Consider the following 14,810-nt stretch of genomic DNA (forward strand, 5'->3'; position numbering starts at 1 on the left):
CTTTGGATTTTGTCCGTGGTGAGTGGCCAAACTTGGTGTTTGGGGGACCCCTGGAACCAGGCGCTCTTGCGTCCTTGGGCCCCAGTTACAATAGTACTAATAATGAAGACACAAAGTGCAAGGAAAGTGCGGGGACAGGTAAGCACCGAATCCGTGTAACTTAAGCCAAGGAGCAAGATGTGGCAAAAGACTCTTGAAAACCGTCATCCTGACTCCTTTTCCTCCCTTCCCCTCTGACGGAGGGACGAACAAGGGCAAATACTCAAAGAGTATGCCCACGGGGCTAGGCAATACTTGAAGTATCCCTTGGTCTCCCTGGAAACAATAGGGACAGGGGGCTCAACCCACAGGCCTGGCCACGCTTGGAAGGTCCGCCACAGCCTCGGGAAGCCAGGGCGGCTGCCGTTAGAGCAGTGCTGTGCTAAGTGTGGCCCCTGGACCCGGTAGGGCAGCCTCACCTTCAGCTTACTAGGCTTGGGAATCTGCAGACCCCACACCAGCAGAATGGGCGAGCCAGAGGGGTGGGGCCCAGCACGCTGTGTTTTAACCAGCCCTCCAGGGCACTCTGATCCTTGTCAAGTTTGAGAATCTCCACCTGTCTGCTCTTAAGGGAAGCCTTTGCTGGAGGTCACTTGAATGGGAATAGCCCTCTGTGGGAGGCAGGGAGCTCTTGACTCTTGAAGGGAAGGAAGAAATTCTTCTCTACCTTCAGGGCCTCCCAGCTGGACTAAGAATTCAATTTACATGCGACAGATTACCAGAAGAAAAACGTGTTATTACATGTTCACGGGAGGCCCAATAACACAACTGAGACCTAAAAAAATGACCAAGGGAGGCAGTTTTTATATTTCTTAGATAAAGAGACAATAAGTCTGTGAGGAATTAACAGGACAAAGAAAAGTTAACTCTGGGAGCTTCCGTTAGTAAGGAATTTTGAACAGAATTTCGGCTGGGGTGGTACATCAGGAAAAAGTAACAAGGCTGTTTATACAGCCTTCTGGGCTCTAAATCTCCCTTATCTGGTGATGAGAACGTCTCTGTCTCCTGGTACAGGGAGGGCACCTTCCGTAGGGAGGGATCTTTCCTGTTTTCAGGGGAACGGGGTGGAGGGAGGGTCTTAGTATCTCTTGAGTAACTCTTAAAATAATCACTATGCAAAGTGACACATTTTGGGGCAGCCTGCCCTTGGCCCCTCCCCCCTCTAGGAGTAAATGAGCTTCCTCCTTGAAACCTGGCTGAGAAAGGGTATATCCTGGCTGCTGTTTGTTTGGGTATTCCATAATAACTCAAATCTCAGGGACTTTGAAGCTCTATCATTATTATTATATAAAATAAAGAAAAATACAGATATTGGTTGTTTTTTTTTTTTAATCAGAGAACAATGTGGCTAGAGAAGGGCAAGAGAGAAGGCTGGATCCGGGATTGCAGCGAGGGCCCAAGGACGCAAGAGCGCTTGGCTCCAGGGGTCCCAAAAAGAACAGGTTTGACCCCTCACCACGAACAAAATCCAGACAAAATCCAAAGGCCAAGAGACTAGTGACAGCAAAACAAGAAAGGAGTTTATATCAGTGAGGCCAACCCCGGGAAGGCAGTGAACTAACGTCTCAAAGACGGTCCCAAGTGCCGAAAATACTTGTAGGTTTATATAAGCAGAATGTGGGACAAAGGTCGGTGGGTACGTGCAGGTGGGTGGCAAAGGTCAGGTGGATCATCGTCTTGGAGTCAGTCATGCAGGATCTTGCTGGCATCTGGGCAGTCCCTGTCGCTCGAGGGGGTAGCTTCGGTTCCCATCAGGGGGTGCTCTGCCTGCAGGACCATTTGCCTGAGTTAAGAGATATGCTGGACAGAAGAACTTAATTAGAAAATGCAGACAAAGGTCAAAATGGAGGTAGTTGAAGTCCTCTTTCAGGATGACTTAGGAAGAAACTTTCTGAAGACACAACTCCCACCTGCACACATTTCACCCACGCCTAAAATTCTATGGCCAGATCCCTGCTGCTTGGGCACTACCTCAGGGATCACCAGCTTATCAGTGTGGCAGCCGCAGTGATTGTCACCAGTAGTCATGGCTGTCAGCCAATGGGCGCGTCCGCCTCAGTGATTGCCAGCCAATGGGCGTGTACACCTCAGGGATTATCAACTAACACCTCAGTGATGATGAGCTAGCATCTCAGAGCCCAGAGCAAGGTCCTCTGAGGAAGAAGGCGGGGCTGAGGTGTTGAAAGGGAAGGTGAGGCACGAGACGATAAGTGAAGTGCTTCTTCACTTCCCTTCGCTGTTCTTCCTAACTCTAACCCCTCATGGGCATGAAAGAGTGAACACTAGCAAGGAAGCTACAAAGTTATGTTGCTTGGAACCAGTGTCTTGGGAGACTTCGAGCAAGTTTCACTTTGTGCCGTTTCAAAATTGTGCCGTAACTCTTCCAATTTTCCTCAAGAGGCAATATGAAGGAGGACTAGTGATTCTCCCAGGACATGAGCTCAGGATTCTGCCACTTACTGGCTGTGTGACCTCAGGAAGTTTCTTAACTTCTCTGTGCATCAGTTGTCTGGTGCGTGAAATGGGGCAACAAGGGTACAAGACACCGAGCATGTAGTGTTAGCTGTTATCATTATATCAAGACTTCTGGGGATGCCTGGGTGGCTCAGTCAGTTGAACATCTGACTTCGGCTCAGGTCATGATCTCACGGTTTGTGAGTTCGAGCCCTGCATCGGGCTCTGTGCTGACAGCTCAGAGCCTGGACCCTGCTCCAGATTCTGTGTCTCCCTCTCTCTCTGCCCCTCCCCTGCTCTCTCTCTCTCTCAAAAATGAATAAACATTACAATTTTTTTTCTAAAAAAAGACTTCTGTTATTGAATTAAGTAAATAAAGACTTCATAGCAAGCGACTGAAAGATAACAAGGGCAGCCTGGGAACAAGAATAATGCATTTCAATTCACCTTGTGTTTATGTCTGAGTTTTCTTAAATTAAAACCACATAAAAACCCTGAAAAGCTCTACTTTTCTCATCTGGAGCCTCTCAGGGGGACTGGCAATATCCCATGTCCTCTCATGTTGTGTTTGTGAACTTTGCAGGGGGGTGGTGGGTGGCCTCACTGGCAGCACTGTCATTGGTAGGTGAAGGAAATGCAAGTTGGGAAATCTACAAGGTGGCCACAGGTCAGCCTCATGCTATACAAATTGCAGACTTCTCCCAACCAGGAGGAGTGAAGTGGTCCCTTCAATACAGCAAGACAAGTAAGTGGCCCAGGGTGGAAGACCTGAGGGCCAAAAGAACCCAGTAAGAAAGGGGGCAGTCTTGGAAGAAATACCTAATATAACACAGTAATAGAAACTGTTATATATATGCCCATATACAAAGATTACAGTTCCCAGGGTCCTTTGAGGTTGGGTGTGGCTATGCATTTAAAATTTGACCAATGGCATGTAAGCAGAAGTGAACTTACACTCTTCTTCCCTGCTGCCTGGAATGTAGATATGATGGCTGGAGCTCCAAGCAGCCATATTGGACGAGGAGGTGATCTTACGTCTAGAAGCCTCTGCTAATAGACATGAGCCTGAGTCCCTGACAATTGTGTGAAACTACCAGCCTGTCCTGAGCGGCCTACTTCCAGATTTGTTTTAAGATGAGAGAGAAATAAAATGACTATTTAATCCACTGTTATTTTTGGCCTTTCTGATACATGCAGACAAATGTAATTCTGACTATACAGAAATTTGACACAAGTAAGTTATCTAATTAAGATTTAAAAATTTATTTATTTATTTTGAGAGAAAGAGAGCAAGCGAAGAAGGGGCAGAGAGAGAGGGAGAGAGAGAATCCCAAGCAGGCTCCGTGCTGTCAGCACAGAGCCCAATACAGGGCTCGATCTCACAAACGGTGATCGCGATCTGAGCCAAAATCAAGAACAGGTCACTTAACCGACTGAGCCACCCAGGTACCCCTCTAATTAAGATGTTTTAAGTTTATGTGATCAAAAAGAATGAAATCTTGCCATTGGCAACAATGTGGATGGACCTATACTGTATTATGCTAAGCGAAACAAGTCAGAAAGACAAAATATCATGACTTCACTCTCATATGTAGAATTTAAGAAACACAGATGAACAAAGGGGAAGGGAAGGAGAAATCTAAAAACAGAGGGAAGCAAATGATAAGAGACTTCAAATACAGAGAACAATCTGAGGGTTGCTGGAGGGGTGTGGGTGGGGGATGGGCTAAATGGGTAATGGGCATTAAGGAGCCACTCATTATGATGAGCACTGGGTGTGAGATGTAGGTGATGAATCACTGGGTTCTACTCCTGAAACCAATACTACACTGTATGTTAACTAACTTGAATTTGAAATAAATAAATTATGTACTATTAAAAAAAAAGATTGGAGCACCTGGGTGGGGCTCAGTCGGTTGAGCATCCAACTTCGGCCCAGGTCATGATCTCACGGTTTGTGGGTTCGAGCCCCGCGTCAGGCTCTGTGCTGACAGCTCAGAGCCTGGAGCCTGCTTCGGATTCTGTGTCTCCCTCTCTCTCTGCCCCTCCCCCGCTCTCTCTTGCTCTCTCCCTCTCTCTGTCTCTCTCAAAATAAATAAACATTAAAATTTTTGTAAATAAAATAAATAAATAATAAAATAAAAAGATTTTTTAAAGTTTATGTATAAACAACATAAGCAGGGAAACTAGATATTGACGCTGATTTCTACAGAAAGGATAGAGAGTAACCCAAATGGTAACCCAAATGGAACCCAAATGGTAAATGAGGGATAAAGGGGGGGACTTCTTTTCTTTCTTTTTAAAGTCCTGACTGCTAAGGAGCCTACAGCCACAGCAACTGTAGAGGACCTTAGAAATGCACCTGTGTTCTCACCCCCCTGTGAGCCTCACCTTCCTTTCCTCGTTATACTTCCCTTTACCCCATTTTCTCAGCGATTTCATTTTATCATCTCATACATATCTTTGGAGGCTGCCATAACTCCTCTTTCAAGGGTGTAGGTGGGGCATCAATAAATAAGAGAGGAGATGGACGAGGAAGAGGGGCAGTCCACTCAGATGGAGAAAGAGTGCAAAAAGTAAAGGCTGAATAGACATTACTCCAAAGATGATACACAACGGCCAGCAAGCATATAAAATGAAGCCTAATGTCACTAATTCATTTGGCAAATGCAGGTCAGAACCATAATGAGAGATCACCTCATACCCATTAGGATGGTTTCTATAAAAAAGAAAGGAAGGAAGGAAGGAAGGAAGGAAGGGAGGAAGGAAGGAAGGAAGGAAGGAAAGAAGGAAAGAAAGGAGGGAGGGGGGAAGGAAGGAAAGAAGGGAGGGATGAAGGGAGGGAGGAAATAAATGAGTATTAGCAAGGATGTGGAGAGAAAGGAACCTTTGTGCAGTGTGGGTGGGAATGTAAACTGGTGCAGGCACTGTGGAAAACAGTATGGAGGTTCCTCAAAAATGTAAAAATAGGGGCGCCTGGGTGGCTCAGTCGGTTGAGCGTCCGACTTTAGCTCAGGTCATGATCTCATGGTTTGTGAGTTCAAACCCTGCATCGGGCTCTGTGCTGACAGCTCAGAGCCTAGACCCTGCTTCAGATTCTGTGTCTCTCCCTGTCTCTGCCCCTCCCCTGCTCACACTCTCTCTCTCTCTCAAAAAAAAGAAAACCTTAAAAATAGAATTTCCATACTATCCAGCAATGCCACTTCTGGGTATATTTCAGAGGAAATGAAAGGTGGATTTCGAAGATATTTGCATGCCCTGTTTATAGTAGTTTTATTCATAAGCTCCAAGAGGGGGAAGCAACCCAAAAGTCCATAAACAGATGAATGGATAAACAAATGTGATATATCTATGCAATGGAATATTATTCAACCCTAAAAAGTCACATGGATGAACCTTGAGGACATGATGCTAAGTAAAATAAGCCAGTCACAAAAAGACAAATACTGTATATGATTCCACTTATATCAGGTGCCTAAAGGTATCAAATTCACAGAGAGAGAGAGTGGATGGTTGTCCCCAGGGGAGGTGGGGAGGGGAGCTGTGTTCATTGGGTACAGAGTTTCAGTTTCACAAGATCAGAAGCTCTGGAGATCAGTTGCACAGCAGTGTGAATGTACCCAATACTGCTGAACTGTACATTTAGAAAGGGTTAAGATGGCCAATTTTATGTTGTGTGAATATTTTTTAATTATGTGTAATTTGTTGTTAAAGACAAGAAAGACTAGCTTATCTTTTCACAAATTTGCTCAGTGTGCTTCCTGATCTCAAGTTGAAAGAAACTGGTGGTTTCATTTGGAATCTGTCCCATACCATCCCTGCCACTCAGGAGAGAGAGGAGGTATTTACATCCAGCCAGAGAGGGTAAGAGGAAATTCAATCACCTGGCTTGGATGTCCATAAATATTCAGGATTGGAGTGATCATTCTTCTTAGGTTTCCTTTCTTCCTAAGTAAGATTGGCAAAACTTTTTATATACATATATTTTTTTAAAGTTTATTTATTTATTTTGAGAGAGAGCAAGTTGAGAGGGGCAGAGAGAAGTGGACGGAGATCACAAGCAGGCTCCGCACGGTCAGTGCAGAGCCCAAGGTGGGGCTCGAACCCATGAACTGTGAGATCATGACCTGAGCGGAAGTCATACCTTTACCTGACTGAACCACCCAGAGAGACAGAATGGGAGAGGGGCAGAGAGCAAGCAAGACACAGAATCCAAAGCAGGCTCTGGGCTCTAGGCTCTAGGCTCTGAGCTGTTAGCACAGAGCCTAACACTGGGCTCGAACTCATGAGCTGTGAGATCATGACCTAGGCCAAGCTGGGATGCTTAACTGACTGAACCACCCAGGTGCCCCTGCCAGAAACTTTTTAACTGCTCTCCTTGAATCATCAGAATCACATTTATGAGACGGGATTTTTTTTCCTTTCTACTTCACTCTCAACATCTACACCCTTATTCTTTCTTTCTTTTTTTTATGCTTACTTATTTTTGAAATAGAGAGAGAGCAAGAGGGGGAGGAGCAGCGAGAGAGGGAGACACAGAATCTGAAGCAGGCTCCAGGCTCTGAGCTGTCAGCACAGAGCCCAATGCGGGGCTCAAACTCCCGAACTGCGAGATCGTGACCTGAGCCAAAGTGGAACGCTTAACCGACTGAGCACCCAGGTGCCCCAGTCTATCCCCTTGTTTTTATGTGCTTATGACAATGTACCTCCCACACACAACTAAAGAAGCACAAATTTTAAATGAAGTGTTTTTATATGCAAGATCCAGGCTACTTAACATGCTATGTAACTAATGCCGGCTAATGGGCTAAGCAGGGAATATGGGTTACTGAATCAACACTATGCTAGTTCATCTGAGGCCGAGCAGTCTTTTCGGATGATTCATGTTCCACTCACTTTTACTCAGTCACGGAAGCTTTACTCTTCCTTTCAACCTGAAGGTCATGCTAGTGGCAGGTTCCCATTCCGTGGCTTTTTGCCATTTTGTGTAAGGTTAAAACATGAGAAGTTTGGTTCAGATGTCTGGTTTTACCGTCAAATGATAAAGGCCAGAAATCCAGAGACAAAACCAAGAAAGAACATGTAAAATAAACTGAGTTCCCCGTAAATTTAAAAAGGGAAAAGCCGCTTGTTCCACCTGACACACATCACTCCACATCCAAGTATAGGTACCGAGTTCAACTGATGTGGGAATCACACTTGCTCTGTGACCTTGGGAATGCCTTCACCTTTCAGCGAATTTCTTCCAGCCATAAAATGATAATTAATACTATTAATACTATAATGCTTCTGACTTGAAACATCCAACTCTGTTTAAAAGAGAGAAGGGGGCACCGGGGTGGCTGAGTCAGTTGAGCATCCGACTCGGCTCAGGTCATGATCCCAGGGTAGGGGGATCGAGCTCCAAGTTGGGCTCCTCGTTGAGTGTGGAGCCTGCTTAAGATTCTCTCTCTCTCTCTCTCTCTCTCTCTCTCTGCCCCTCCCCTCTGCTCATACACTCTCTCTCTCAAATAAAAAATAAATTAAAAAAATAAAAGAGAGAGGATGCACCGAGGTTACCAGAAGCATGGAAAATGCTGTGTGGTAGACTGATGGGCTAGTAGAAGTCTTATTACCCAGGTTGACAATCAGGGCAGTCAAGAAGTCTCCCATTTTGTGTCCGCACTGGAGACAGCTTCCATTCCATTTCCGTGGGGTTGCAAATACCATCCACATGCATAGGTGATCTCCGAAGTTCTACCAAGTGGTCTTTGATAGTGTGGTCATTTCAGAAGACAATGTGATCCAAGCATTTTGTTTACATAGACTTCAGAGACTTGAAATGTAATATTAAACCACAATTCTCACAGGCATCCTATTACATTTTTTTCAGGTTTTAAAACTTTTTATTTGCATAGTAAAAATTATGCATTCCAATAATTAAGATCGTTTGAACAACAACAACAAAATGGCAGTGAGGAAACTGCGTTTTGCAGCCAGTAGGACACCTTGGACCAGCTTGGTTTTTACTTTAAACTTCACTGTGGTGCCACCAACTTCTTGCTTCACCGACGTGCAGGCTCTCTTCCTTCCCCACCAGCCAGCTGGCAGATGGGAGAGCCGGGGGTGGCTTGCTGTCAGTGGTTCTCGATTCTTCCATGTGAAAAGGGGTAGCACAGTCACTTACACTCGATCCAAACTCTTTGCATCTTACAAAGTTAAACAGCTACAAGAAGTACATGCAATGCCTGTGGAAGGTACCGTGCATATTGGTGGCGCTCGCCTCATTACGATCCACCTGCTCGCTTCTCCTATTCGCTGGTTTCTTTGGAAGGCGGTGGGCTTTTCTCTTGCGTTTCTGTTGCCTTCAATTTCAATTTGACGAATTTCTCAATCTCAGCCGTATTGGGTTTGTGGGACAAGGTTGCAGAGGAAGCAGAACACGGTGCCGAAGCAAGTGGAGTCCAATCTGTGCACCGGCCGCCACAGGGCACCCATCCTCTTATATTCTTCATAGTAATATTTTTTAGAAAGTTCCACATACACTTCAAAGATTCTGTTTAATCTTGGGAGTATTTTCACCTCAGTAGTGTGTTATTCTTGATGAGTCAATAGTAATATGTACTATGGTAATATATAGTAATATAATATAGTAGGGTATACTACCGTAATATATAGTGTATATTACTATAAGTAACATGGCAATAGGTAATATAGTAGCTAAGATAGGAATAGACTTAACAATCGAACAATTTTCTTCTAAATCAGTAACTAATATATGCCTTTCTTTCAGCGTTACTATAGCATTTTGCAGTTTACAAATGCTTTCTGCTTCAACAACACTGGGCGGTAGATTGAACAAGTATTCTCCCATTAGTTAGAAGGAACTAAGCTCCCCAAATTTAAGTGGTGTGTCCAAGGTTGAGATAGTTCTTTTTGTTTTTAATTTTTTTAATCTTTATCTACTTTTGAGAGAGACAGACAGAGCATGACAGGGAGAGGGGCAGAGAGAGAGAGAGGGAGACATAGAATTGGACGCAGGCTCCAGGCTCTGAGCCCTCAGCACAGAGCCCAACACGGAACTCGAAATCACGAACCTCGAGTTCATGACCTGAGCCGAAGTTGGTCGCGCAACCGGCTAAGCCACCCACCCAGGTGCCCTGAGATTGTTCTTCATTCATGGTAGCTCCGTGAATGACATATCCTGCAAGAGAACGGAGAAACTAACATTTTTCTTACTGAGATGCATGATTTAGAAAACTTGGTTTTGGTTTTCTTTCAGGTCACTTTGGACTGAGGATGAGGAACTAATTTCATTTGAAGTGCCATCAAAAACTGATTTTGTATTTCATTATACCGATTATACTGTTTATGAATTAACTGAGGCATAACACTTTTCAAAAACAAACATCATTTTATGATACCAATAATGCAAAGTAAGGATTGTTTTTATCATTTCAATTGGCCTGTTTAATAGTCCTCAGGTTTATTGTCTTACCCATTCCTTCAGGGCTAAAATTTCTCAAGTTTCAATGCAAAAAAAAAAATGCTATTGGAATATCTTAAGAATAAGGGACACGTGCAAACAATGAATTGTGAAGTTGGGCTCTGTCGCCACAGTTAATGTTTCTTCATTTGTTTCAGAATAAAATCAATGGCATGTTGTTGGGCATATTGTCACACCACATGCAGATGCTTGTCGAACATGAAGAATAACTTTCCAGAACTGAATGAAGCTGGACTGGAGTAGGAATCCTTCTCCATGGCACCAAATATGGACCAGCTGGTTGGGCTGCCATCTGAATGCAGTCACTAGTGAGCTCCATCCACCAATTCTGTGCGATCCAGAACCATCTGACAGAACCCACAGCACCGGCCACCACCCTGACTCTTCGCTGTGAATCTGTATTTTCTAAATCCACAGAACTCAAGTCTGAGGAAATAAACCAACCAGGTATTGAACTTGACCTAGAACCTAAGCTTTTCACAGAGTTGTATATAGATACCTCATGAAAGATATCAAAAGATGCCATCCCTCCCATCAATATGAAACCATTAACATTAATTTTTAAGGATTCAGCTTTATATTTATTATTTTAAATTTTGTGAAATATATATGTTTTAATTACCTGAAAATTTTGGCTTCATATTGTTTCTTGGATACTCGTTAGAGGCCCTACAAAGAGAAAAAATTTAGAATTATGACATAGAGTTTTGCAAACGATGTTCACAAGGAATACTCATTTTCCCATAAGATGGGCCAACTAAAATCATACACTGGCAATTCACATTTCACCAACCCACAGAATTAAAGTTTATGAATGGAATTTTCTCAAGATTTTCTCCCACACATTTTCTTTCACTTTTTGATACATGCTAATCTTGTCTGTAAACTAGCAGTAAATGATTAAAATGATAAACTGACAACACAATATTCACTAAATCTTAATTGTGCAAGTTTTTTAAATGCTTATTTATTTTTGAGAGAGAGAGAGAGGGAGACAGAGGATCCAAAGCAGGCTCTGAGCTGACAGCAGAGAGCCCAAAGCGGGGCTCCAACTCATGAACGGTGAGATCATGACCTAAATCAACATCAAGAGCCCAACACTCAACCGACTGAGTCACTCAGGCGCCCCAATTGTGTAACTTTTCTGATATGCATAAAACATTTTTCTGCTGGTAAAGTGATTCCTAGTTGATATGACAGAGATAAATATCAAAATATTGGAGCATATTATATAAAAGTGCCATGATTTCTAGTTTCACTCAAAAAAAAAAAAAACATTTCAGAAAATACATTAGATAAAAATCTTAAGCTCCACCAGGTCAAAAAGCAAATACTATAAATAAAGCAATAAAAGGCAAATTGGAATACATATTACAAATAATACACAAAGAGGCTTTTACAACACAGTAAGAAAAAGAAACAACCAATAGAAAATGGAGGAAGGGCATGAAGACAAGCTACAAATACACAGTCTCCAGTGATTCCGCACAGGAAATAGCGCACAATACAGAGTAACCAACTAGGGCTCATTAGACTCTTCACAGCTTGTGGTAAATATCTACTCAGCCCCTTCAATACTTTTTCATTCTGAATCCATGCCCACCAAGCAATCTTCTGATTAATAATGGGTTTTGTCAGGTTTGGGGAACCTGACTAGAATGAGCTGAATTGTAAATCACCAATACATAAATTAGCTCTGGGACCTATACATCAGTCTCAGAGTAACAGAAACTAACAAGCCAGGGAACTGGGGAGATGTTAAAGTGTGCCTACTTGCAACTAGTAGATAAATAAGTCCTGGAGATCGAATGCACAGCACAGTGCTCACAGACAACAATACTGTATTATAAACTTCAAAGTTGCTAAGAGACTAGATCTTAATTGTTCCCACCACAAAAAAGAGATGGTAATTATGTGACATGATGGAGGTGTTAGCTAAGGCTATAATGGTAATTGTATTGTAATATATAAATGTATTTTATACACACACACACACACAATGTTATATGTCGATTGTACTTCAATTTTTTAAAGTTTATTCATTTATTTAGAGAGAGAGAGAGAAAACAGGAGGGGCAGAGGGAGAAACGGAGAGAGAGAGAATGCCAATCAGGCTCCACACTGTCAGGGCAGAGCCCAATGCAGGGCTCCAACTCATCTACTGTGAGATCATGACCTGAGCCAAAACAGTCAGATGCACGAAGGCCTGAGCCACCCAGGTGCCCCAAGAAACTAACACTTTGTAACAGAAACGTATAGGTAACAAAATACTTTCACATTTGTTACCTATTGTGAGTTTCACCAAAATTACGTCTCCTGGACTAATCGACCCTGAAGAGACCAATAGAAATCAATTTTATGGACTTATAAAGCCAGGAATCAAATCCTTTATTAGGAGAGTGTTGATTCCACGACGAGTAGGAATGCTATGGGATGTGCTCAGAATTTCACACAGGGACAGAGAAAAACAAGCTAACAGAATGGACTTGAGGGGGTCGAGGTGAGGAATAATAAAATTGCTTTGTTTGCAACCTTCTCAGTCGGGCTCATCCAATAAACCAGTTCCACTAGGGGTCAGGCTTTACTTGAAGTCTATGTCTGTCCCTGTCAGTGAGGGATCAGAGCTGGGATCCCTTCCCCCTTCCTCCCACTCCCCCTTCCTCATTTCAGCGTTCCTACCTTCTTTCCTCCTAGCTGGTCATTCAGCATGTGTATTTTGAGCCCTTGCTATAGTATCATATGTTAAAGATACAGGTAAGGCTCCCACGGTCATATAGATAAGAGTAGCATCGGACTTTAACAAAGTAAATTGTGGAAATAAAATTACAAACCCCATATTCTTGAATTCAACCTTGTTTAGAAAAGGTAATTAGAACAGAAGCTAACCACCTCATCAGTAGTTAATAATCAGCTCTTAGAACAGCAGTTCTCAAAGTGAGCCTCACAAAACCCTGGAGTACCTTGGGAGTTTGAGAGCGTCCCAAGACTTAACGACTTTTCTAAATAAACAAACATTTTTCTAATGAGATCAATGGTGATCTTACAAAGGTAATTTTTAAATATATTTTATAGTGAAGTGTGTCAACATCTGGACAATTTGCATTCGTGAACTAATATTTTCTAAATAATCAGCGCATAATGTTACAAAACCATTGCATGGGTAAAAGATCCATTGAAAGGGTAAGACGGGTGGGGCCCCTGGGTGGCTCAGTTGGTTAAGCGTCCGACTTCAACTCAGGTCTTGATCTCTCTTGGTCTGTGAGTTCGAGCCCCGCGTCGGGCTCTGTGCTGACAGCTCAGAGCCTGGGGCCTGTTTCAGATTCTGTGTCTCCCTCTCTCTCTGACCCTCCCCCGTTAATGCTCTGTCTCTCCCTGTCTCAAAAATAAATAAACGTTAAAAAAATATTAAAAAAAAAGAAAGCGTAAGACAGGTGAAGGGATTTTAATGTAAGAGAATACAAAAAGCTCATTTGTATGGTTTCAGATTCCACATTGCTACTAGACTTTAAGAAACTCCCACTTATCAAGTTTCAATATATTAAAGAAGAATATGGACAGCTCTCTTAAAAGATTGCAAAACAGCCCCACCTCCACCCCACCCACCATTTCTAATGCATTTCCACGTGAGGCCATATTTTCTTCATATACTTCAAACAAGAACAACATATTGATTGAATACAGAAGCAGGTATTCTATTGAACAGTCATCTGTGAAGCCAGACATGAAAGAGGTTTGCAAAAATATAAAATAATGTCATCCTTGTCATTGATAATTTTAGTTTCAGAAAACATATTTTTCTTAAAATTTATGTTAGCATGTAATGGGCTTATTATTTTCATTTTCATTTTTTTAATTTTTTAAAAATGTTTATTCATTTCTGAGAGTGTGTGTGTGTGTGTGAGCAGGAGAGAGGCAGAGAAAGTGGGGACAGAGGACCCGAAGCAGGCTCTGAGCTGACAGCAGTGAGCCCCATGTGGGGCTTGAACTCACAAACCGTGAGATCATGCCCTGAGCCGAAGTCTGACGCTCAACCGACTGAGCCACGCAGGTGCCCCAAATTATTTTCATTTTTAAACAAATTAATAAATATTTCTAAATTTCTCAGTGGTAATTTTTAATGCAGTTAATATCAATAGATACCATCCTTACATACAAAAGCTCTTTGGGGTCCTCAATAATTTCTAAGAGTGAGGGGCACCTGGGTGGCTCAGTGGGTTGAGCATCTGATTTCGGCTCAGGTCATGATCTCACAGTTCGTGGGTTCAAGCCCTACACTGGGCTCTGTGCTGACAGCTCAGAGCCTGGAACCTGTTTTGGATTCTGTGTCCATCTCTCTCTGTCCCTCCCCTGCTCACACACTTTCTCTTTCTCTCTCTCTCTGTCAAATGTAAATAAACATTAAAAAGTTGTTTGTTTTTTTAAAAATAATAATTTCTAAGAGTGAAAGAGCCCTAAGACCAAATACTTTGTTGCAACACCATCTTAATGCAATGGTGGGGGGGGGGGGGGGGGAGCAGAGGTTTCTTCAGTCTCTGACAATAGGGAAAATAATTCAGTCATCCGTAGACAGCGAAGGAGGCTGTGGGTGGAGGGCGGTCTGATATTAGAGTAGAGACCAGAAAGTTTGAGACGGTTGCCACAGAAAAACAGGAGGATGCTCTCAGGCTCCTCTTAAGTGCCTCCTTTGGCTGTTTCTGAGGCCAGTGGCCATGTATGCAGGGGCTTTCTGGTCTGGAGAGCTGTTTCCAGATGACCCAACACTGTTGGCCCTCACTGTTCTCACAAACCCAGAGCCAAATCTGCTGAGAGTCAAGCAGGGATGGGCTGTCTG

The 14,810-nt window shown here is 43.1% G+C and overlaps 1 protein-coding gene and 1 pseudogene across 1 annotated transcript in view; both read right to left on the reverse strand.

Annotated features, from left to right (window-relative positions):
* Window positions 1–1,386: 1,386 nt before the first annotated feature.
* The window catches only part of UBQLN1 (ubiquilin 1), an 84,654-nt gene continuing 71,230 nt past the window's right edge, over window positions 1,387–14,810 (reverse strand). Inside the window, exons 11-12 of the mRNA XM_030294385.2 lie at window positions 10,602–10,648; window positions 1,387–1,839 (exon numbers count right to left, since the gene is read on the reverse strand). Of these exons, the coding sequence (XP_030150245.1) occupies window positions 10,640–10,648 (9 nt within the window). The 3' untranslated portion in view covers window positions 1,387–1,839; window positions 10,602–10,639. The remainder of the gene's footprint in view (window positions 1,840–10,601; window positions 10,649–14,810) is intronic.
* LOC115500066 lies at window positions 8,356–9,426 on the reverse strand (annotated as a pseudogene).

This window comes from Lynx canadensis, chromosome D4 (assembly GCF_007474595.2).
Source record: "Lynx canadensis isolate LIC74 chromosome D4, mLynCan4.pri.v2, whole genome shotgun sequence".
Classification (NCBI taxonomy): Eukaryota; Metazoa; Chordata; class Mammalia; order Carnivora; family Felidae; genus Lynx; species Lynx canadensis.